This window comes from Pteronotus mesoamericanus, unplaced genomic scaffold, assembly GCF_021234165.1.
Source record: "Pteronotus mesoamericanus isolate MK-2021 breed Mesoamerican mustached bat unplaced genomic scaffold, CSHL_Meso_final contig_56, whole genome shotgun sequence".
NCBI lineage: Eukaryota > Metazoa > Chordata > Mammalia > Chiroptera > Mormoopidae > Pteronotus > Pteronotus mesoamericanus.
In genome coordinates this window covers 32590353-32615007 of record NW_026555201.1, presented here as the reverse complement: position 1 = coordinate 32615007, position 24655 = coordinate 32590353, and the positions used below count along the sequence as shown (strand labels likewise).

Below are 24655 nucleotides of genomic sequence, written 5' to 3'. Positions count from 1 at the left end.
TAAGCAGATAAAAGCAGTTGAATAAAAAAACCTTTTTTTAATGTATGCTAATTCCCAGATGTTTTTGGCTCAATATAATTTTTTATGCCACTGTGGCAAGATATTCTGGACTCTTTCACCGTCCTTTCACATATGCTTGCTCCTCCAAGTTCATAGTGTCTCACATGTAGCAAATATACTAGTTTGTGTTGATTTATTTTGAGCAGTCCAAAGTGTTTTTTTTTTTTTTATTTAGATAGTTGTGAAATGATTTGATTTGGAAGAAAATTAGTGGGCACTTAGCTTGTAATTAAAATCCAGTATCCAAATCCAAAAGGGTGATTTTTTCCCCCAGCCAACAAATGGGTACAAGGAGTATATTGGAAGATGTCATATCTTTTTTTTTTTTTTTGATGAAGCTTTTGATAAAATATACTGGTCCTGAACTGTAGTTGTTGGTGTATTTCGTCTTTAGACATGAGGCAATTCAGAATGAGACCGCTTATGTTGCCATCCTTTCATCCTTGATGTATTTACACAGAGATAGAATAAGTGGATGATTGCAACTGAATATGGTATATGGTGCCAGTGTAAACCTTTCCATTGAGGTCATTCAGAGTGGCTGTTTTCAGGACAAGTTAAATGATGACAAAAGAGGGGAGATTGATTTGTGACATTTTCAAAAGGGCCTATATTTAATTTTATCAGATGAAATGAAAATAAGCACATGACAGCAAGCATTTCTTTCTTCTTTGACCATTGACTTTTTTGACTATCAGTGAGCCCAGAAAGGATCATTCTATATTTGAGGAAAATGGCGTGGGGGGGGGGGCATTTGAGTTATTTAAATACCTTCCTGTATTATATTTAAGATATATAGGAAATGAGATGTGACAAAACTGAAGCTTATGTTTTAAATGCCAAGCATTTTTAAGTATTCTGAGTAGAAATATTTTTAAAAAGCATTTAGTTTTCCCTCCCTAACTAGAGAGCACTATGAGTATTACCAAACAGAAATTTTTCTGACAATTTCAGACTTCATTAAGAATCTTTATTAAGTGATGAAGTTTAAGAGCTATTGAGCTCTTTGCCCATACTTCCAAAGGATAAAAATTAGTTGACAATTTTTAATTTTTTAATGCATTTAAAAAAAAATCTCCATTGATTTTAGATTTTCAGTTTTTAATTTTTACTGTTATAAATGAGCCTTCTCTTCTACGTCCAGCATGCTTTTTCATATCTGCTGTGGATTCGGAATCCCCAAAAATGTTTGTTGGAATTGTGTCAGCAATAAGAGTAAATGGTTGTAAGTGAGTGCAGTCATGAGAGAAGTATGAGAGGTTTATTTCATTGGTGGCTCTTGATATGCTGTTTGTTCCAGATATCTCTGTTGTATATTTCTTGGAGCAAACATCTTTCATTTGAATCCTACCAAATATTTTGAGAAAAATATTTTTTTTGGTATGTGTTAATATTGTTGAGATTTTGAATAATTTTGGGTAGTATGATTACAGATATTTTAAATAGTGTTTACTTTTATATAATTGTAAAATATTAGGAAAACATTTTTAAATTTTCTTTTAATAAAAGGCTGAAAAACAGTCAGTTAAACTACAGACTGAACGCTTGGAAAAAGAGCTACAATCAAGCAATGACCAAAATACTATTTTAATCAGTAAATTGCATAAAGCTGAACGGGAAATAAATACATTGACCAGTAAAGTAAGTCATCTTATGTTTCTACTTCATTCTTTAGAATGCTTGATACTGTATAATGACAAAGAAATTGGGCATTTAAATAATTTGGTTGTCTATACTGAGGTCTTTTTTTTATGCTCTCATTCTACAATACCTTCCAAATACATGCAGAATATGACCAATTTTTCTTTACCTCCACTGTGAATACTACTCATTTGCTTTCTCAGTCTTCTCTGAGCAAGCCTACTTCTCCCTCAGGGCCTGTGAACTTTCCTGCCTGGCATGGCCTCCCTCACATGTCTTCTCAGCTTGTTTCCTTTTCTCTTTGAGATGTTGCCCTATCAGAGACTTTCCTTGTCCTTACTTTGTAAAATACCATCTTCCCTCTTCCTCTCTGCCCTCTCAATCTTCCCCATTTGCTTCATTTTTCTCCATAGCTCTTAACACTATCTAACATATTGATACTTGTTTATTTTGTTTCTCCTTTTTTTTCCCTCATCCCTTTACCCCAACCAAATACAAGCTCCAGAGCTCAGGGTCACTGCTTTTATTACTGCTGTATTTCCAGCTCCTGGAAAAATGCTGGCACACAGCAGACACTGAGTAACTGTTAAGTGAGTAAATCAGTGTTAGCAGCATCATCTGCATTTTTATTTTAAAAAGATTATAATGGTTTGACCATTTTATATACAGAATTTTCTCAGGAACTTATGTATGTATCCCTCAAATGCAGGGTACATTTATAAGGAATCCAGTAATCAGAAATAGGATAGCAATGATAGAAGTATTTTATAGACTACTGCAGTGAATATCAGCTCTGGAGTCAGACAGACTGGATTCAAATTTTATTTCTTTTGCTTACTAGCTGTGTGACCTTCGGTAATTTATGTTCTCTCTGAAAACATTGTTTTCCTTTATAAAACAAGACTAATGCTTACCTTATAAAGTGTGACTAAGATTAAATGAAATACGATGCATAAAGTATTTAGCATAAGCTTGGGTATATAATCGCCCAAATATTAGCTGTTATTATAATAATATTAGCTAGTAGTAGTAGTAGTAGTAGTAGTAGTACTTCTTTGGGCATCTCTAAGAACTTAGGAATAAGACAGGTTACTAAATCAGTCAAGTACAAGTGTGGGCAAAAGTAGGTTTTCAGTTTTTTGTATGGAAAAAGATATGTAGGTTATGATTATTACAAGAGCTTTATTAACTCAAAAAAAATAAACTCTTTCATGTACTCAAACTGTACATCTACATTTGCCAACCCCTGTATGGTTTTTCTATCAAAGCAAAGTTATATGTAAAATCACCTTAAAAAAACAAAATGGCTCCCAGAGCAGAAAGATTTTACTGTAGTTTCGTAGACATATATGAACTTATCTAAAGGAATAATGTATTAATCATAAACTTTTTGACCAAGGAATCACTTGAGAAGACGGAAGTGGTGTTTATGACAGAGAGTTTTAGTCAGAAGATGTTAACTACTCTGGTCACATTGAACATACCATTCTTACTGTGGAAAGGAATACACCAGTCTGGTTTAATTTATGGCCATGAAGCAATTTATCTCATTTGCTTAGACTGAATGATCACCAAGCAACTTTCTGACCGTTTTTGACTTCCCATGTAATTTTGTCTACAGAGAGAAAATGTACTGGTTTTTCAGATTGAGAGCATTCTAGTTTCCATTATAGTTTTTTCTCGTAATTAATAAACTGACATTCTGATTTTATAGATCACTCTTTGTAAATTTTGTTAATGTGAATCTAATCTTGAAAGTATTTTAAGTGTGGTGACAAAATTTGATTTCTGTGCCCGAAAGGCCAACACCATAATATCAGGGATTAGATGCCAGCCCTTGGCAGATAGTCTACCCAGTTTTTCCATAGCAAACACATACTCTTTTATATTTGTAGATTACACATCTGGTGACATTGCAGATTTTTGTTTGAATATCTATACTTTACAGTTTATAAAATGGTTTTGCAGCCAGTATCGCAATTTATTGGGTATGGCTGACACCAGAAAGAATAAGTGAAAATTAAGCAATGAGTTTTTTATTGTTACAATGTTTTACTTCAAGCATAGTCTTATAATTGATCTTATAGGTTGAAATTCAGATATATTTAGAAATTCAAAACTGCCATTTTGGAGCAGGTAATGATGTGCAATGGGAAAATTAATGGGCTTTGAATCAGATGAATTTACCTTTGAATCCTATCCTGAGTCATTCCTCTTACTCACCACCTATTGACTTCTGACTTGCTAAACTTTTAAATGGGGATAATTCCTCTGTCTTACATGATTTTTGTTAGATTAAAGATGGTATTTAACATAATAAATAGTCGCTGGTAAAGAAAATGATAATGGCAATGGTTACATACTTGTGATATTCTTAAGTGAGAAAATGATACACATAACTTTGAGACTATTGATTAATTCCATTCTTCAGTATATCTATAACTGTATGACTTTAAGCAAGTTTTTTAGTACCATTGTAATCCAGTTTCCTCATAAATGAAATGAAGCATTATTCTAACTCATACCTAAGAATTCTTCCAGCCTACTAAGGTTGTGTAATTCCTACTAGAAAATAAATAATTTGATTTCTTCCTGATTAACTGTAGGAAAATTATTTCTATATGCAGTAGATATATACTGAGTGCCTACAGTAATATAGGATGCAAAGAAGTAGATGCAGAACACAACAAAGTAAATTCAGGATAAAGGGAGTTTTCTCCTGCTTTCCTTCCAATTCTTGTATAAATTATTTCCAATTTTATAAAGAAAAGTACTGAGTACTCAATATTTTCAAAACACTGTTGTGGACCTGAGTAGCTGAACTGAACTGCTGGAATAACCTGAACAATAGATGGAGCAGTAGGACATTGGATAAGCTGGCTTTTGCTGTGGCTTCTAACTCTTTTGGGGACTACTAGATACTTTTCTTGCAGCATGTTCTATGTGAGCTTCATGGCTTGTGTCCTGACCCTGATTTTCCTCCTCTTTCTGTACATAACCTTCTCTATTGCTCTTTCTTTTTAGAGTTAGTGCATGGATGATTTCTCCTATTCTCCTGAAAGAATAAGAACAGTTTAGAATAGTATAATTTCTCTGCTTGTTTGTTAATACACATGACTAAGAGTTGCCTGTCTTTTTAAAAGCACACTTGCATTATTTTGCATATAAATGGCATATTAAAAGTCATTCTTTAACTTTAGACAAGCCAAGTTTTCATTTGAAATATTGCATGTGAAAAGATTTCATTGGAAGGATGAATTTTAAAGATTGTATTTATTTATTTTTAGAGAAAGGGAAAGGGGTGGAGAGAAACATCAATGTGTGAAACATCAACTAGTTGGCTCTCACACGCCCCCATCTGGGGACCTGGCACACACGCAAGCCAGGCATGAGCCCTGACTGGGAATCTAATTGGCAACTTTTCAGTTCACAACCGGCCCTCAATCCACTTAGCCACACTAGCCAGGGCAGGAGGATAAATTTTAAGACAATATTTCAGATATGATTGTCACAGTTTTCTTTGCAACTTGCAATTTTCAACATTATTTTGCAGTTCTAGCAAATGGTTGTTTGCAATACAAAGGAACACCGGGGGTGTATTCAAATTTGTAAATGTTAGCTTTCTTGATGGAGTTATGTCAGTGTGATTAAATCTTGGATTAAAAAATATTACTGAAGATGGTGTGAGAGTGATGACCATAAAGATATTTCATATCTCATGAAATAGTTGATCTTTAGAACTCTAATAAAATAGCATTAAGGAACTCTCACACAGAGTTATCCTTATTAGCTAAATTAATGAGGTCATACCATCTCAGACTTTTGGGGGAAAAAAGAATGTAAGTAGTATTTCTTTGGGATTTGCATCAAGAGCTTCTTTTTAACACATTTTCAACTATATTTCTATTTCTTGCTTATATATTGTTTTCTTGCATTGCTACGTGTGTATGCGTAATTTAATAGATTCTGAAACCTTGGAAAAGGGCTACTATTGCTATTTTTTTTTTATCATTTCTTAAAGTTTTGATAATAGTACTAGGTAATGATCTCTGGGTACTTGTATTCTGCTGTGTCAAAACCATAAGGCAAATTTACACTGTGCCATAGTCTACATGGAAAACATTGTGGGGGAGATTAAAAAAAGAAAAGCAGAATCAAGATGGCAGAGGAGTGAGTGGAAGTCACACTGACCTCCTCCCAGGACCAACCTGGAATTACAACTAAATGGTGGAGAAATCACCTGGAACAAACAACTGAACAATGGCAAGAGAGGAGCCTTGTAACCTCGGAGACATGAGAATCGGCTTTAGCACAATCTAACTGGTAAGGAGTGCTGTACAGACCTGAGAAGGCGGGTGGGGTGCCCACGAGTGGCAGCACCAGAAAGATATTGAAAGGGCCAGTTGGATCCCCCTGAGAAGAGCAGGGTTTAAACCAAAAGCGGGGATCTCTATCCCACAGCATCAGAGCCCAAAAAGTACACAGAAAACTGCCAGCTGCGAAAAGCGGCAGGGTTCCTCTCTGCGAGAGACAGGCAGCTGGAGACTCAAAGAAATGTTTAAAGGGCCAACTCATACATTTTTATTTGTAGCCACTTACCCTGGTTTCCAGCAAAGACGGGGACAGAGTGGGCTAGAGACGCCTGAGGAGAGACTGGGGAAGGCGGCTTTGGGGAGAGAACTGAGAGGGTAGCTGGTGGGATCCCAGTGCTGGCTCATCCCTCATGCGGCAGCAGCCATCAGGCTCAGACAGTGACCCCTCCCCCTGAGCAGCACCAGCGTCAAAGGACCCAATAGCCCCACCCCCAGGTGGGATTCCACCCCGCCCTGTGCTGTCTAAACTGCTTGCTGAGTGCACAGGGCAGCGACAGACAGTAGATCCCTGGCTAATGGGGGCACAGAGAGGTCTGGAGACACTTGAGGATGGAGGCTTTGGGGAGAGAAATGAGAGAGTAGCCAGTGGGATCCCAGTGTGGACTCCTCCCCAAAAAGGCAGCAGCATGAAAGGACTCAATAACCCCGCCCCCAAGAGGGACTCCGCCCCACCCTGAGCTGTCTAAGGTGGCCTCCTGAGTGCAGAGTGAATAGATTAACAGCTGAAGGAGACAGCCACAGACAGTAGATTCCTGGAAGTCTCGAACAGACTGCCTCAGGTCAGACAGGGGCAACATCTGACATCATCAGAGACAGATCCAGAAAGTAAAAACAGCGGTCTTATACCATAGAAGTTCACATCACAAAGTCAGGAAATCAAGACAGATCAATTTAAAAATCAGAAGCAAAAGAGTCTCAAAAATAATGGGAAGACAAAGAAATACCCCCCACTTGAAGGGAAAGGAGGAATCCCCAGAAAGAGAACTCAATGAAATAGAGGCAAGTAAGCTATCAGATATTGAATTCCAAACAACAGTTCTAAGGAAGCTCAAAGAGCTCAGTGAGCTCAGAGAGAATTACAAGAAACTACAGGGAACCTACGAGGAACTTACTGCAAACTATATGAGCATGAAAAAGGACATAGAAACTATCAATATGAGACAAGAGGAAATGAAGAATACAATTTCTGAATTGAAGAACACAGTAGAAGGAATCCAAAGCAGGGTAGATGAAGCAGAGGATAGAATCAGCGAGCTGGAGGACAAGGTAGAAAAAAGCTCCCAGAGAGAGCAAGAAAATGAAAAAAGACTCACAATGAAGAGGCATTGAGGGATATGCAGGACAACCTGAAGTGTAATAATATCTGTATAATAGGGATACCAGAAGGCGAAGAGGAGGAGGAAGGCACAGAGAACCTGTTTCAAAAAGTAATGATGGAAAACTTGCCTAATTGGAAGAGAGAAAAAGTCACACAAATCCAGGAAGCACAGGGGGTCCCATTCAAGAGGAACCCAATGAGGCCCACTCCAGGACACATCATCATTAAAATGGTAGAAATCAAAGACAAACAGAGAATCCTTAAGCAAGCAAGGGAGAAAGAGGTAGTAACATAGAAGGGAGCCCCAATACGGCCTGCAGCTGACTTCTCAACAGAAACACTGCAAGTGAGAAAGGCATGGCAAGAAGTATTCCAAGTCATGAAAAGCAAAGGCCTGCAACCAAGACTGCTCTACCCAGCAAGGCTCTCAAAATGGAAGGTGAAAGAAGGAGTTTCCCAAACAAAAGAAGGCTAAAAGAATACACGCCCACCAAACCAGCGTTGCAAAATATGCTAAAGGGACTGCTTTAAGATGAAGGAAAAGTTTCTATGAATACCTAGTTCCTTTCAGAGTTGCTAATACTTGATATTACCAATATTTTTAATACTTATTAATCTGATTGTGACAGTGATGTGCTATTTTGTTACTTTATTATTTATTGAAACTAAACCTGTTTTTGTATATTTCACACCTATTTCCATTATTTTTAAAAAGCTTTAAACTACTTTTTGGTATTCTTTATCTATTTTTTGATTAAATGTTTGTAGAATTGTTGCCCTAAAAAGAAATACACTATTACCCCTTTTTTAGATGTGTTGAAAATACTTTCCTATTCTGTCACTTGTCCTTTCACTTTTTTATATGTATATTACTATATAGTCTTGAATGTTTAATATAGTCATATTGTCAATATTTACTTTGTAGCTCCTGGGTTTAAATATTTTACTTCTGGTCATGAAAAATGTTAGTTCTATTTTCTTCTAAAACTCCTTAGATTCTACATATTGATTTTTAACTCACCTGAATATTTCTTGTATAATGTGTGAAATAGGGCTCAATATTTGTTTTATTGCAAGTAATAGTCATCCATGCACCTGATTTGTTGAATAAACCTTATTTTACCCATTGATTTGAAATATCAACTTAATCATATATTGTTAGATATATACGTTTGTCTCTAGAATGCTCATTATATTTCATTGATCTACTTGATTATTTCTGTGCTGGTGTCATGTTGGTTTAATTGCTGAGACTTCATAATGATTTTAAATTTTTTTAATATTTTATAATTAACTTTGACATTTAAAAAACATAAATAACATCAATCTGCATTTAAGAAAGAAAAAAAGAGATGAAACTCCTACCTTTTGTGACAACATGGATGGAACTGGAGAATATTAAGCTAAGTGAAATAAGCCCGTTGATGAAAGACAAATGCCATATGATCTCACCTATAAGTGGACTCTATTCAAGAAAATTAACTAACAATCAAAATAAACCACAGGCATGGAAACATGGAGCAGACTGAAAGTGACCAGAGGGGATGGGGAAAGAGGACAATGGTGGAAAGAAGGGGAAGAGACTAGACGAAGAACATGTATGAATGATCCATGGACATGGACAACAGAGTGGGAACTGACTGTGGGAGCGGGGGGTGGGGGTGGGATGGGTGGAGGGGGGTAAAAAGGTAAAAATTGAGACAAATGTAATAGAATAAACATGATTTATACATTTTTATAAAATAAATAAATAAATAAATAAATAGGAAAAAACCATGAAAAACAGAAAACAGGGTAGCTTGGCCCAAAAAACTTCAGAAGATTGTGAATCTTTTGAAAGTATATATAGCATTTTAACATTGTACATTTTGTTTAGGAAAAGATCCCTAAAGTTCTTAGGATTTTCAAGACCTGATAACAAAGGAGGTTAAGAACCAAGGATGTAGAAGCAGAAAGAAATGTTGTTATGACTATTTGGGATTTGGTTTGGATTATTCATGGAAAGTGTGACTGTCATATCTAAGCAATAAATACCTTAATAAAATTTTTATTTTTATTAAATAATTCCTTTAAACATAATTGTAGGAAGCTAATATTATTATAAGTGCATTCATTGTTTTATACAAATTTGGCACCAACGGAAAACTCACCTAGGTACATAGATAAGTAAATATAAATGCCAAGAGGACAAGTACCTTGCTTGAGCATGTACCACTAGTTTAATAATTAAAGTAGACCTGTAGACAGATTGTACTTGCTTGACTTCTGGTCCGTTGTTATTTCTTTTTCAGTAATTATAATTTAATTGAAAAAAGTTTTCTCTTTTCAGTAAATATCATGATGAAATAAGAAATAGGTTTTTATTTTATAGTTCTTGTTGAAATTAATCAAGATTCTACAACATAACATGACTTAAATTTTTCACTTTATATTTAAAGCAGCCACAGTGTGGTTTATTAATGAGCTATTATGTAATTCTTAACCTTTTACATTTAGTATGTAATAGGTTATAATTAACATTTGTCATAGAGATTGGATTTTTATTGTGGTCAAAAATTTAAAGCACTTATAGTTTAAAATCTCTCTTCCCATGAAATTATAATGTAGTAAAACCCAATCTACAGAAAATTTAAGTATTTAAATATAATTTCTTAGCTGCATTCATGTAGTTAAACATTGTTTTATGAGACTTGCTTTCATAGAAAATAACTTTAGAAAGATTTCAAAATGCAAAACTGATGTCAGCATAAGGTATTTGTTTTATGTAGTGTCATTTAACAATTTACAAGTTAATTTGGAAAGGGATGCATCTTAATGTGGTTAGCAGTACAGAGGCAGTTTAGTATTTGCTTTTCTGTTTATATCATTTAAGTGGGGGTTTTGCATCAGACCATTCCTTACAATAGTTTCAAAACCTTTCATATATGGATTTTCTTTCTCGTCCTTGTTTTCTTTGTCTCTAGGATCTCTCTCTCTCTCTCTCTCTTTTTAATCTTCACCCCAGAACATGCTTATTGATTTGAGAGAGGGGGAGAGGGATGGAGAGAGAGAGGGAAGGGAATATCTATGTGGGAAACATGGATTGGTTGCCTCTCATACATGCCCCGCCCCCCACAACAGAGCCAAACCTGCAACCTAGGTATGTGTCCTGACCAGGAGTTGTACCCACAGCCTTTCAGTTTATGGGACAGCACTCCAACCAACTGAGCCACACCAGCCAGGGCTCTTGGCCTTCTTCTTGATTTCCCTCTAACTGTCAGCTCCAGTGTTTTAAATTTTTATTACACTCAAGTAAATCGTCCTTTACACTCCTATTCCCATCATTTCACATTTTACATATTTGACTTGTATATATTCATGGTTTTCTAGTGTGATTTCATAGTTTTAAACATTAGTATAATATGTCAGAATGCAGGTTTATCTAACCTTTATGTCTGTATTGTTTAAATCCTTTTGATAGTATTGTAACTAATTTTGGAAACACTTTACCAAAGGGAAGAAATATGGAAAATATTTGGGTAGTACAGGTGATTGGAGAGAGAAAGGTTTCTTGCTTGCTGCTCTATCTATCCCCAGCTCCTAAACCAGTGCCCAGCATGTAATAGGTGCTCAATAAATGTTTATTGAAAGAATGAAGGAATACTGTTTTTGAACTAGAATTATTCAACTTCCAAAAGGGATGTCTCCAAGAAGACTGAAAATTGGTATGTGACGGGCTAATTATGTGGAAAACATTGACTACTTTTACATTCACTTGGGACTTTAAAATGATCAGTTTTTGACAATAAAGGTTTAAATTAGATTTATAAGTTTTATACTTCTTCCTCCCACTACCACCACATATGTGCACACATGCATATATACATGTACATTGTATAGTCATGAAATTCAATTGACCCTTGCCCTCCTTGTCAGTCCTTTGCCTCTTAATTGGTTTCTTTAGTATCTTAATCCAACACATTTGCAATTAGAGTTAATTTTCTGAAACTAAGTTAATTGTGCCACCTTTAATAGCTAACAGGATACACAACCCTTTTATATGGTGTATAAAGTTTATTCCCTGCCACTGCATAGATTTTTGCTGTATTATAACACATTTGCTTATTTTTCAAGCAGACTGTGACCTTATGTAACATTTTATGTGCTGTTCCTTACACCTGGAATGCCTTTTTGTCCCCAACACTCTTTCAAAAAGGACTTTCATTAGGAAAAAACTGTTTTCTTGATACCAACTTTTGTTCCACGCACTGAAACACCTTCCCTGGTGGAAGGTGCTTACACTATACTCTACCACCACAGCGTTCTCATTTCTACTAATGTGTTAGGGTAAGCAGTGAACGGCAAGAAAATAACCAATAGTAATTTCAATTTCTAATTATCAACAGGTAAAAGAACTTAAACATTCAAACAAACTAGAAATAACAGACATCAGACTGGAAGCAGCAAGAGCTAAGAGTGAGCTAGAAAGAGAAAAAAATAAGATTCAAAGTGAACTGGATGGTAATATATAATTTCCCATGCTTTTTATTATTTTCACATATAAACTAAAATTACTGAAGTAGATCACACTGAATTTTTATTTTTAGATTTTCAGCTTAATTGACTTTTAATATTAGAGCACGTACAGATTGTTTTTGTTTATATGTTGAATGTTCATTCTGCAACCTTTTTTTAAAATCAATCTTATGTTTATGTTATCATTGCTTGATTAATGCATGAATTAAGAGAAATTTTACAGTGGGAATTCCACACTTCCTGAGTTTATAATTTTAAATCTATTTAGATCATGTGATTATTAGTTCCAGGCCCACTTTTTACATTAAAAATTTTTTCTATGTAGACCCTGGGCCAGTTACTGAGCCTAGTTCAGCCTAGTCTTATTTTTAAGCTCCAGTTTAGTATTACAATGTGTTTCTCATCAATGTTCCTCAGAAATTATATTATGTCTGACTTTTCTTGAGTATTTAAATAAGCTCTCTTTGTTACTATCCTTGAGTTGGTCTTTAGTTTAACTGTCCTCTGTAGTTTCAGACAGAACTTACGATGAATGATTGTTTTCATTATTAATTTCTACTTGACGTTGACTCATGATTTTACATAGTTAGGGAATCAATATTCTTAGGAACTTAAAGAGCTTGGGATCCAGTTCTGCATTCTTTTTAAAGTTTGAGGTAGATACAAATTTTAGTTCTATCTGCAAAATGCTTGTCATGTCATTACAAGAAAGATTTGTAAATTCATTGGACAAAATTGAAAGCTTCCAATTCATTTTTCTCCTAGAAATCTAACAATTCTGCTAGAATGAGAGGTTTTAAAGGGTTCAATGATTTTATTCACTCTGCTTCCAGCCAGCTTCATGAGGATGTTCTCTGTGGGGCTTAGGTTACAGAACCCTTTTAGAGGTGAAGTAAGTACTTAGACCTCTTTGGCTATCATCCAGATTGATGTCCCTAGCTCTAAAGATTCAAATGAGTAAATGCATATATAATCTTTTGTTAATGTTTTTTTGTGTGTAGGCTCAATGAAATAACAGAAAAATTAACTCTGAGTTTCAGTTTTTTTCATTCTTACGAAAGTTTATTGATGTATCAAAATTTGAAAATATGTATACAGAGCGTCTTACTTTCTACACACTTTTAATTGCCTTACCAGCTTATGAAAGTTTGCTCATGTGATTTTTCATCTTAATAAGATTGAGTATAGCACATTTTTCTCCTTAAAAAATATTAGGATTACAGTCAGATAACGAAATTCTCAAATCAGCTGTTGAACACCACAAAGTGCTCTTAATAGAAAAGGATCGTGAATTAATACGTAAAGTACAAGCTGCCAAGGAAGAAGGTTATCAAAAACTTGTGGTATTACAGGATGAAAAGTAAGTACATAATTACCTTATTTTGTGTTAAATCTTCTTGCAAATGAACACATTTTGCTGTCATTATCTTTATTGTCGTTCTGGTAACGTAATTATCATCTGTTGTTTTAGGCTAGAACTTGAGAACAGATTAGCGGATTTAGAGAAAATGAGAGTGGAATATGATGTCTGGAGGCAGTCCGAGAAGGATCAGTGTGAAGAGAAATTGCGGGCTTCACAGATGGCAGAAGAGTCGGCCAGAAGGGAACTTCAAAGTATTAGGTTATATATGTGTATATATCTATTTTAAATTTTTCATTTTGAAATAATTTCAGAGCCAACAAAACATTGTAAAAGTAGTACAAAGATTTCCCATATAGTCTTCCCCCAGTTCTCCAAATACTGATATCTTATATAACCATATTACAATAATCAAAGTTACCACGTTAACATTAATATAATTAGGAAATCAGATAAATATTACTATTATCAAACCTATAGACTTTATTCAAATTTTACCAATTATCCCACTGATGTCCTTTTTCTGGTCCAAAATCTAATCCAGAATTACGCATTGCTGTTACTTACTCTTCTTTAATCTTGACCATAGTAACTTGTAGAGTGCTCACCGGTTATTTTATAGATTATCCCCCAGTTTGAGTTTGTCTTACATTCTACTAATTAATACACTTCATTAAACTCAAGTTATACATGCTTAGTAAAAATAACACCAAAGTCAAAGCCACATGTCCTCAGTGAATCATATCAAGAGGTATGTGATTTGTTCCCTTACTGGTGATGTTAACTTTAACCACTAGGGTAAAGTGGTGTCTGCCAGATCTTTTCACTCTAACATGACTGTTTTTTCCTCCTTGTAATGTATGATTATGAGTAGATACTTTGAGACTGTGTAAATATTCTCATTATACATTCTTTGAATAATTTCAGTATCCGTTGGTAGTTCTTGCCTGAAACAATTATTACTTCAGTGTTTGCCAAAGGATGTTTTCCTATTTTCATCATTCCTTCTACATTTATTTGTTGGGATTCTCCTGAAAAGAAGAGCCTTCCCTTCCTTCTAAATATTATCTTCATATCAGTTTGGTTGCATGGATTCTTATTCTATGGGTTATACCCTTTCATTATAATTTCTTTTTTTGTTCGTATTGCCTGAGATTTGGCCGCAGGAAGCTCTTTCAAGTTGATCTCTATGTCCTTTTGACATGACCCCATCATTTTTGAGGTCGTCTTTATTTTCTGACATCACAAGATCTTCCAGATTCATCTTACACTTTCCCTGCCCCGGGCCTGAAATCAGCCATTTCTTTAAGATGCTCTGGTTCCTTTGTAGTGTATTGGACAATGGTATTTAGAAATCAAAATTTCAATTTTAGGTGCACTTACTGATACTGCAGTGTCTTGGCTTCTAGGCCCACTCAGTGAACTGAACTAGGAAATATATTTATGTATCTACAGATGACACATTTTTATCTGTTTATTTTTCTGTATGTATATGTGTTAATAATAATGAATTCATATTGATATTTCCAATTCCATTTCAACACTGTGGTATTCATTCTAGCCTTTGCTCTTTTCTTATTTGTAACTCCTTTCTTAGACAGTGAGAAACATGGCTCTCATTATTTATAATATATTTATTTTCTCAGTCCTAGAATATACATGGTTTTGACAATTGCTAATTTATAACTGGAAAAAACAAGCCTATTTACTAGTGTGTAATATTTGTGTCAAGATCTTTTTTTTTTCCAATTACCCTTTGAGTATATAGCCAGATCCTGCTTTCCAATGTTTCTGAGGTCTTTTCTCTCCAAACCTCCCTTTACTGTCTTTATGTTTTTTATTTATAAAACACTTCTTTAAAATTCTATTTTGGTGCATTTATTCCTGTTTTATTTCATTTTGGGTCACCACCTCATCTTTATTAGTTTTTTTATTAACTTGATATGGTTCTAAAATAACATCAACATGGTTCTAAAAGGCAACTATACAAAAACAATACTTTAAGTGCCACTCCCCATATCCATGGTACCCATTTCCTATCCCTTACCCTACCTGCCCTCCTCCAACTTAATTTCATTAGTTTCCAGTTTATTTTACTGTTCCTTTCTACCCCACAAATGAGAGAAGCAGGTTTTTCTTCCCTCTTTCTTGTCAGTGTTTCCTGGAAATTGCTTCAGGTTACATATTTTCCCCATTCTTTTTTTTAGTTGCATTACACTTCACTGTGTGTATATAGCAACATTTATTCAACAGCTCTCCTAGGTTTGAGCATTTAATTTCCTAAATATTGTGATTACAAACACCGCTGCAATCAATAATCTTGTTTATGTATGTATATTCATGTTGTTGGAAGTGTACCTTCAGGGCAAATTCCTGACGTGAATAATAGGTGGGTCAAAAGGTAAATGCCCATGTAGTTTTTCAGATGTTGCCAATTTCCCTTGAAAAGAATTGTGCCACTTTGCATCTCAGTGTAGCTTAACTTGTATTTCTCATTAGGAATGAGATTGAACAATTTTTCATAAGTTTAAGGGCCATTTTTAATTTTTTGGTGAATTGTTCAAGTCTTATTTTCTATTGGATTCTTTGCTTTTTTACCCTTGCTTTTTATGGGTTCTTATTAGGAATATTAGCCATTTATCTTTGACATGTGTTGCAAATATTTTTCCCAGTTTGTCAGTCTTTTGGCTTTTTTTTTTTTTTTTGGTCAAACAAACTTTTTATTTTGTAATAATATCTTTGTTATGTATTAATATCTCATTGACATTGGATTTAAGTCATAGTCTCATCCTGCACTGAGGTTAGTGAGACCTTTTTTCACTTGAATGGTTTCATATTTTGCATTTATTGAGATCCTTGATCTTTTTGGAGTGAATTCTTTTGTATGCTGTAAGATATGGATTTCATTTTACTTCTTTGTAAATGATAAACCAATTGTTTCACTCTCTTACTAAAAAGGTTTCTTTGCCCCAATGATTTTCTTTTTTATCCTCACTCGAGTACATTTCTTTCATTGCCTCTAGAGAGAAAGAAAGTGGGAGAGAGAGAAAGAAAGAAACAAACAAACAAATATCAATATAAGAGAGAAACATCAATTGGTTGCCTCTAGTGGACTTTGACTGGGGATTAGCCAGGGACTTAGGTATATGCCCTGACCATGGATCTAACTGGAGACCTTTCAGTTTATAGGACAGTGCTCCAACCAACTGAACCACACCAGCCAGGGTGCCTCAGTGATTTTGAAGACAACTTTATCATATTTTCAATTTCTAATTATACTTGGATATATTTCTGGACATTTATTCTATGTCTCTGATCTGTTTGTCTATTCAGGAGCCACTACCACAATATTTTAGTAGAAGTCTTTATAGTACGTTATAAAGTCTGATTGAATTATTCTATCTTGACTAATCTTTTATGTTTGATTTTTTCATATGAACTTGAATATCAATGACTAGCTCCATTAAGAATTTGTTGGTATTTTTATTGGGATTTCTTTAAAATTTTAAACTAATTTAGGGAAAACTGACATCTTTATGATGTTGAGTTGTCCTAGTCAAGAACAGATTTTTTTCCTGGTTGGGGAAGATGGCGGCGAGGTAGGTGGGAGCTGAACCCCCTTGCTCATGCACCCAACGGGGACACCTAGTTGAACTTCTGAAGGACAGAATGAACAGCCAATGAAATTCCAGCTTGTATGAAGTTTGGAAGCCAAAGAGCAGAGCGCATTTAAAAATGGATAGTAAGGAGATTTTGTAGGCCAAAGGGAAGTTCCCTGGGACCTTGCTTCAGGGACCATGGCTGCTGCGGCCCCTGGGCCCTGCATCAAGGACCACAGGTGCTGGAGGATCTTTGGAGGAGAGCCGGGTCAGCAATTGTTAACTTTGCAGCTAACTCCCCTCCCAGAGTAGGGAAGCCACACCCACACCAGGAGAGACCTGGACGACACTTGAATTCACTGAGGGGATAAAGACTCAGTGGGACACAGCAGGCAGCATTCCCCAGCTGGAACTGTGGCTGCTGGCTGGGACAGTACCAGAGATATTGGGGAGCTGGGTGACACCTGGGGAGATGGGAGAAGAATTGGGCCACAACTGACTGTGACCCAGATAGTCCTGGGACTGGTCAGAGAGTTGGGCTGTGTGAAAAGCCAGGTGCTTGTTAGGAATGGCTGGCCACAACCAAGGGGAATTTGCTCAAAAAAGGCTCTCAGCTGCTGTGCAAGGACCTCTCAACACACAGCAGTGGGGCCAGCAAAGAGGGAGAAGAAAGGGCATGATTTGCTCCAAATCAGGGCATCTCAAGGATTGACAAAAGGGAGGCAGTAGGGGCTCAGAAAGGTAGCAGTGTCCAGAGAGACTTAATTTAATAGGGGAACTAAACTGCCCTGAAGAGACTGTGTACATGCAGCACCCAGGCCACCAAAGAGAGAGGAGGAGGGGTGCGAGTTGCTCTCACTTGGTGCACCTCATGGACTAATCAAAAGGTTACACAGCAAAGTGGATTAAAGGCGCTGCCCTGACACATATGGACAGTGTGGGCCATGCAGTCCTCTTAGGGCTTGGGCTGAAGGTTGGGAACCTGTGAGTACTGTAGCCCAGACCAAATCCCCATCCTCACAGAACCACAGGGAAGGAAAAAAAAATGGAGTCCAGCCCTGCTCTGCCTACAGCATCTAGGAAGACCATCAGAACCTGCTTGGCAGGTTTAAAGTAAGCAGGAGACCTCTTTTCTTTATTAACAAGTGTATGACAATAAGAGCTGTGATAGGACCAAACACTGATCCAGAGATCAGAAGGCTAATGCCAACAACTGAGACAAATTTCACTTTGTTGTCCTTCAGTACTTGCTTTTATTTTATTTTACTTTATTTATTTTATTTTAATTTCTCTTCATTCTGTTTAGTTTGCTTTGTTTTGTTTGTTTGATTTCATTGTTTGACTGGTTTTCTTTGTTCTCCCTTTCATATTGCATTTTAAGTTTTCTTCTTTCAGGTCACTTGTGTTCCCAAAACACGCTACTGTTGGTCTTTTATTTTTTATTATTTTTTTATTCAGATTATGTATTTCTTGTCATGTTGTTGTTGTTGCAAATCCCACACAGCACCCTTCCCCGGTCTGGGTCCATTTTGCTATCTTCCTGAACTTTATTCCTGTTGTTGTTAACTTTATTGTCTTGCACACTATGTCAAGTTTCTTTCCCTTACTCTTACTTTATCTCACCATCAGATCCCACATAGGTACTCTGCTTTCTGGAGTCAGCTCACATTCTTTTTCCCCTCTAATAAGAATCATCTCTTTTCCACCTTTTATAAAAAGTGGCTAGATGGGTGAAATATCACAGTTAATGCTGTACTTCTCCAAAGGAAATCCTAACTGTTCTCTACTTGTTGATACTTTAAATCCCATAGAACACTCTCCTGCCATCTTAATCTATTTCACCGTCACACTGCCCCTGATCACATACAAGGTACGGTCAGAATTGTGGATACCAGTGAACCTGCTGGAGGGACAACTCACCAACAAAGAAGTCACCAACAGGTAAAACCCAAGTACAGCAAGAGAGCCCACACAAATGGAAGGGCAGCCGTACAGCATTCAGACAAGGAGATCAAGAGACCACACCACTGAGTCCCACAGAACTCCTACCACAGAAGTTTGTTCTACGAAGACAGCTGGCAAAACAGAGCATCGGGAATCACAGATACAAAAAGAGTCACCTAAAGTGAGGAGACTACCTGTAATTGAAAGGAATGGAAGACTCCCACTAAAAGAGCTAAGTGAAATGGAGGCAAGGAAACTATAATATAGAATTCAAAAGATTGGTTATAAGAATGCTCAAGGAACTCACAGACAACTACAAGGAACTGAGTTAGAACAACAGTATGAATAAAGAAATAAAAACTATAAATGAACCAGGAAGAAATGAAGAATACAATTTCTGAAATAAAAAATACACTAGAAAGAATTACAATCAGGCTGGATAAAAGAAGAGTACTGAATAAGTGAGCTGGAAGACTAGAAATACCCAGGTAGATCAGCTGCACAAAAAAAGACTAAAAAAAAAAAATATGAAGATAGCTTAAGGGAACTGCAATATAACATGAAAGGCAACTACATTTGAATAATAGGAATACCAGAAGGAGAAGAAAAGGAGCAGGAGATAGAAACCCTGTTTGAAAAAATGACAGAAAACTTCCCGAACCTGGAGAGGGGAAAGGCCACGCAAGTTCAGAACACACAGAGGGTCCCAGTCAAGATGAACCCAAAGAGGCATACTCCAAGACACATCATAATTAAAGTGCCAAGTTGTAAAGACAAAGAATCTTAAAAGCAGCAAGAGAGAAACAAGAAATAGTACATAATAGACTTCCAATAAGGCTAGCAGCTGATCTCTCAAAAGAAACACTGCAAGCCAGAAAGGAATGGCAAAAATTATTCCAAGTCATGAAAAGCAAAGGTATGCAACCAAGACTATCCAGCAAGGCTCTCAATTAAAATGGAAGACAAAATAAGGAGTTTCCCAGACAAAAGGAGGCTGAAAGAATATACGTCCACGAAACCAGCACTGCCACATATGCTAACAGGGCTGCTGTAAAAAGAAGAAAGAGAGAGGAAGAGAGGTACAAAGAGGAAAAATGAATAAGTACCTATTAATAACCTTGAATGTAAAGTGATTAAATACTCCAATCAAAAGGCATAGGGTAGCTGAATGGATAAGAGAACATGACCTACACATATGCTGCCTACAAGAGACCCACCTCAGAAAAAAAGATGTACATAGACTGAAAGTGAAGGTTTGGAAAAAATATTCCAAGCAAATGGATAGGGGAAAAAAAACAAGGGTAGCAATACTTATATCAGAAAAAATAGACTTCAAAACAAAAGCCATAAAAATAGACACAGAAGGACATTTCATAATACTCAATGGGAGAATCCATCAAGAAGATATAAATATTGTAAACCTATATCAACCCAACATAGGAGTACCCAAATATATAAGGAAGATATTGGAGGACTTGAAGAAAGATATAGACAGCAACACACTTACATTAGGGGATTTTAACACCTCATTATCAAAAATGGATAGATCTTCTAAAGAAAATATCAACATTGAACAATGCTCTAGATCAAATGGACCTAACTGATGTATATAGAACCTTTCATCCAAAAGAAGCAAGATACATATTCTTTTCAAATGCATATGAATATTATCAAAGATAGATCACATGATAGGACAGAAAACAAGCCTCAACAAATTCAAGAAAATTGAAATGATATCAAGCATTTTCTCAGACCACAAGGGCCTGAAACTAGAAACCAACTTCATGGAGATTGAATAGCATGCTATTAAAAACACTCATTCATGGAGATTGAATAGCATGCTATTAAACAATGAATTGGTCAATAATGGGATCAAGGAAGAAATCAAAAATTTACTGGAAACAAATGAAAATGAACACACAACAGTCCAAAACCTATGGGACACAGCAAGGGCAGTCCTGAGAGGGAAGTTCATAGTGATACAGGCCTACCTAAGAAAGGGAAATATTTCAAATAAACAACCTAACCCTGCATCTACAAAAACTAGAAGAACACCAAAGCCCAGAGTGAAGAGAAGGAAGGAAATAACCAAGATCAGAGCAGAATTAACATTATGGAGAGTAAAAGAACAATTCAAAGGATCAATAAATCCAGGAGCTGGTTCTTTGAAAAGATAAACAAAATTTACAAGCAGACTCATCAAGAAAAAAAGAAGACCCAAATCAGAAATAGAGATTACAACTGACACCACAGAAATACAAAGGATTGTAAGAAATTACTACAAACAACTATATGACAAGAAACTTGAAAACCTGGGTGAAATGGAGAAATTTATAGAAAAATGTAATCTTCCAAAACTGAATCAAGAAGCAGAAAGCCTGAGCAGACCGATAACAGCTGGTAAAATTGAAGGAGTAATAAAAAACCCCACACACAAAAGCCCTGGACGGGATGGTTTCACTGGAGAATTTCACAACACATTTAAGGAAGAGCTAACCCCTATCCTCAGACTATTCCAAAAAATCCGAGAAGAGGAAAGACTCCCAAACTTTTTAGGAGGCCAGCATTATCCTAGTCCCAACACCAGGTAAAGACACAACAAAGAAAGAAAGCTACAGGCCAATATTGCTGATGAACATAGACACTAAAATCCTCAACAAAATATTGGCAAACCTCATCCAGCAATATACATTAAAAAGATCATCCACCATGATCAAGTGGGATTCATCTCAGGGATGCAAGGATGGTACAATATTCACAAATTAATCAACACAATACATCACAAACTAAGGGAAAGACAAAACCACATGATCATATAAATAGATGCAGAAAAAGCATTTGATAAGGCACAGCACCCATTTATGATAAAAACACTGCAAAGTGGAAGTTGAGGGAGCATACCTCAACATAATAAAGACCATATATGAGAAACCTACAGCTAACATCATACTTAATGGGCAAAAACTAAAAGCTTTCCCACTAAGATTGGGAACAAGACAAGGTTGTCCACTTCCACCACTTATATTCAACATAGTATTGGAAGTCCTAGCCACAGTGATCAGACAAGAAAAATAAATAAAATGCATCCAAATTGGAAAGGAGGAGCTAAAACTGTCACTGTACAGATGACATGATAGTGTACACAGAAAACCCTATAGACTCTACCAAAAAACCTAGTTGCCCTAATAAGTGAATTTGGCAAAACAGCAGGATACAAAGTCAATATTAAGAAATTGAAGGCATTTTTGTACACCAGTGAAATATCAGAAACAGAAATTAGGGGAAAATCCATTTGCTATAGCAACAAGAAAAAGTATCTGGGAATAAACCTAACCAAGGAGGGAAGAGACCTGCACTCAGAAAACTGCACAACACTGAAGAAAGAAATTAAGGAAGAGAGAAATAAATGGAAACATATGTGGTGTTCATGGATTGGAGGAATTAACATCATCAAAATGTCCATACTACCCAAAGCAATTTATAGATTCAGCACTACCCTTAATAAATAATGACATTTCACAGACATAGAACAAACATTTCCAGTATTTATATGGAACCATAAACAACCCCGAACAGCCACAGCAATTTTGAGAAGAACAAAGTAGAAGTGATCAGAATACCTGATATCAAACTGTATTACAAGGTCACTGTAATCAAAGCAATGTGGTACTGGCATAAGAAGAGACGCACAGACCAATTGAACAGAATAGAGATCCCAGAAATAAACCCATGTCTCTATGGTCAATTAATACTTGACGAAGTGTGCAGAAGCATAAAATGGAATAAAAATAGGCTCTTCAACAAATGTTGGGAGATCTGGATAGCTACATGCAAAAAAAACCCCAGAACAAACAACAAAAAAAAACTCAACCAGGAACTTAAACCATACACAAAAATAAGTTCGAGGTGGATAAAAGACAAAAGTCATGACATCATAAAAGTCCTAGAGGAGAACATAGGTGGGAAAATATCAGATATTCCATGTAGCAATATTTTCACTGATATTCCCTAGAGCAAGGGACATAAAGGAAAGAATAAAGAACTGGGACCTTACCAAAGTAAAAAGCTGACATATGGCTAAAGAAAACAGTAAAATGAAAAGCGAGCCAACCGTATGGGAAAATATATTCACCAATGATACCTTGGACAAGGGTTTGATCTCCAAAATATATAAAGAATTCGCATGACTCCATTCCAGGAAGACAAACAGCTCAATTAAAAACTGGGCAAAGGACCTGAACAGACACTTCAAGGAAGAGATACAGAGGACCCAGAGACATATGAAAGGATGCTCAGCATCACTAGCCATCAGAGAGATGCAAATTACAGTCACAATGAGATACCACTGCACACCAGTCAGAATGGCCATCATAAATGAACAAACAAATGCTGGCGAGGTAATGGAGAAAAGGGAATCATAGTGCACCATTGGTGGGAATGCAGACTGGTGCAGCCACTGTGGAAAACAGTATGGAATTTCCTCCGAAAACTAAAAATGGACCTGACAATTTCACTACTTGGCAATTCCACTACTGGGATTATACCCTAAGAATCCTGAAACACCAATTCAGAAGAACCTATGCACTCCACTATTCATAGCATCACAATTTAGAATAGCCAAGTGCTGGAATCAACCTAAGTGCCCATCAGTAAATGAGTGGATCAAAAATCTATGGTACATTTACATAATGGAATAGTATGCAACAGAAAGAAGGAGTTCCTACACTTTGCGACATGGATAGAACTGTAGTGCATTATGCTAAGTGAAATAAGCCAGGTGATGAAAGACAAATACCGTATGATCTCACCTATAAGTGGATCCTAATCAACAAAACAAGGAAACAAATTATAACCAGAGACATTGAAAAAAAGGAGAAAATGACAGTAGCCAGAAGGAACAGGGTGAGGGATAATCAGGGAAAACGGGAAGGATCATCAAGGAACACGAAGAAAGGACACATGGACAAATCCAAAGGGGGTTAGGTTTGAGGATGGGAGGCAGGGATGGGTGGGGTAGGTGGGACTAGTTGGGGGAAAATGGAGGCAACTGTACTTCAACAACAACAACAAAAAAATGAAAAAAGATTTTTTCCATTTATCAAAATATACTTTTGTGTCTTTCACAAAAGAGAGTTCTATAACTTTATGTAGTTTTGACACATTTCTTGTTAATTCTGAAATACTTAATCTTCCTCTTCGCTGTTTTAAATGTTTTTCCTCATTTTGTTCTCTAGCTTGTTGTTTGTTTATGAAGACTATCAACTTTTATATGTTAAATGTATATCCTGGCTTACTGAAGTCCTTTATTGACTTAGTTTTATTAAGAATTACCTAGCATTTCTCAGGTATACTATCATATCATCTACAAATACAGATAATTTTATTTTTTCTCCATTCTTATGCCTCTAATGATTTATCTAATTACACTGGCAAGCACCTCCAATGCAGTATTGAGTAGTTTTGTCTTGTTCCTGATCATAGTGGAAATGTCTCTCCTGTATTTTCATTAAGCTAGCTTTAAAGATTAAGGTATATGTGTATTTTATGATTTAAGAAAGTATCAATTTATATTTTCCTGATTTTTTTTTTAACAACCATGATATTGCAAATTGTCAAAGGTTTTTAGCATCCTGGGAGATAATCCTTTTCTCCTTTGACACTATTAATATAGTATGTTAATGGGTTTCCTAATCTTCAACCAACCATAGTTTCTGATCTTTGTTTAAGGTGGTAATGTGTCCTATATGTTGATGCTTTTTATAGTACTTGGTCTGTAATTTTTTTTAATGTTTTTATCAGGTTTAGGCATCAATGTTATCCTTGCTCATAAAAAATGTTAGGAGGA

General features: G+C 35.9%; 1 protein-coding gene across 3 annotated transcripts in view; it reads left to right on the top strand.

Moving 5' to 3' along the window:
* The window catches only part of CEP83 (centrosomal protein 83), a 124073-nt gene that overhangs the window by 72122 nt on the left and 27296 nt on the right, over nucleotides 1–24655 (top strand). For all 3 annotated transcript variants that reach the window (XM_054580216.1, XM_054580217.1, XM_054580218.1), the window contains 4 exons: nucleotides 1570–1701; nucleotides 11778–11892; nucleotides 13123–13267; nucleotides 13379–13528. In XM_054580216.1, coding sequence (XP_054436191.1) covers nucleotides 1570–1701; nucleotides 11778–11892; nucleotides 13123–13267; nucleotides 13379–13528 — 542 coding nt within the window. The remainder of the gene's footprint in view (nucleotides 1–1569; nucleotides 1702–11777; nucleotides 11893–13122; nucleotides 13268–13378; nucleotides 13529–24655) is intronic.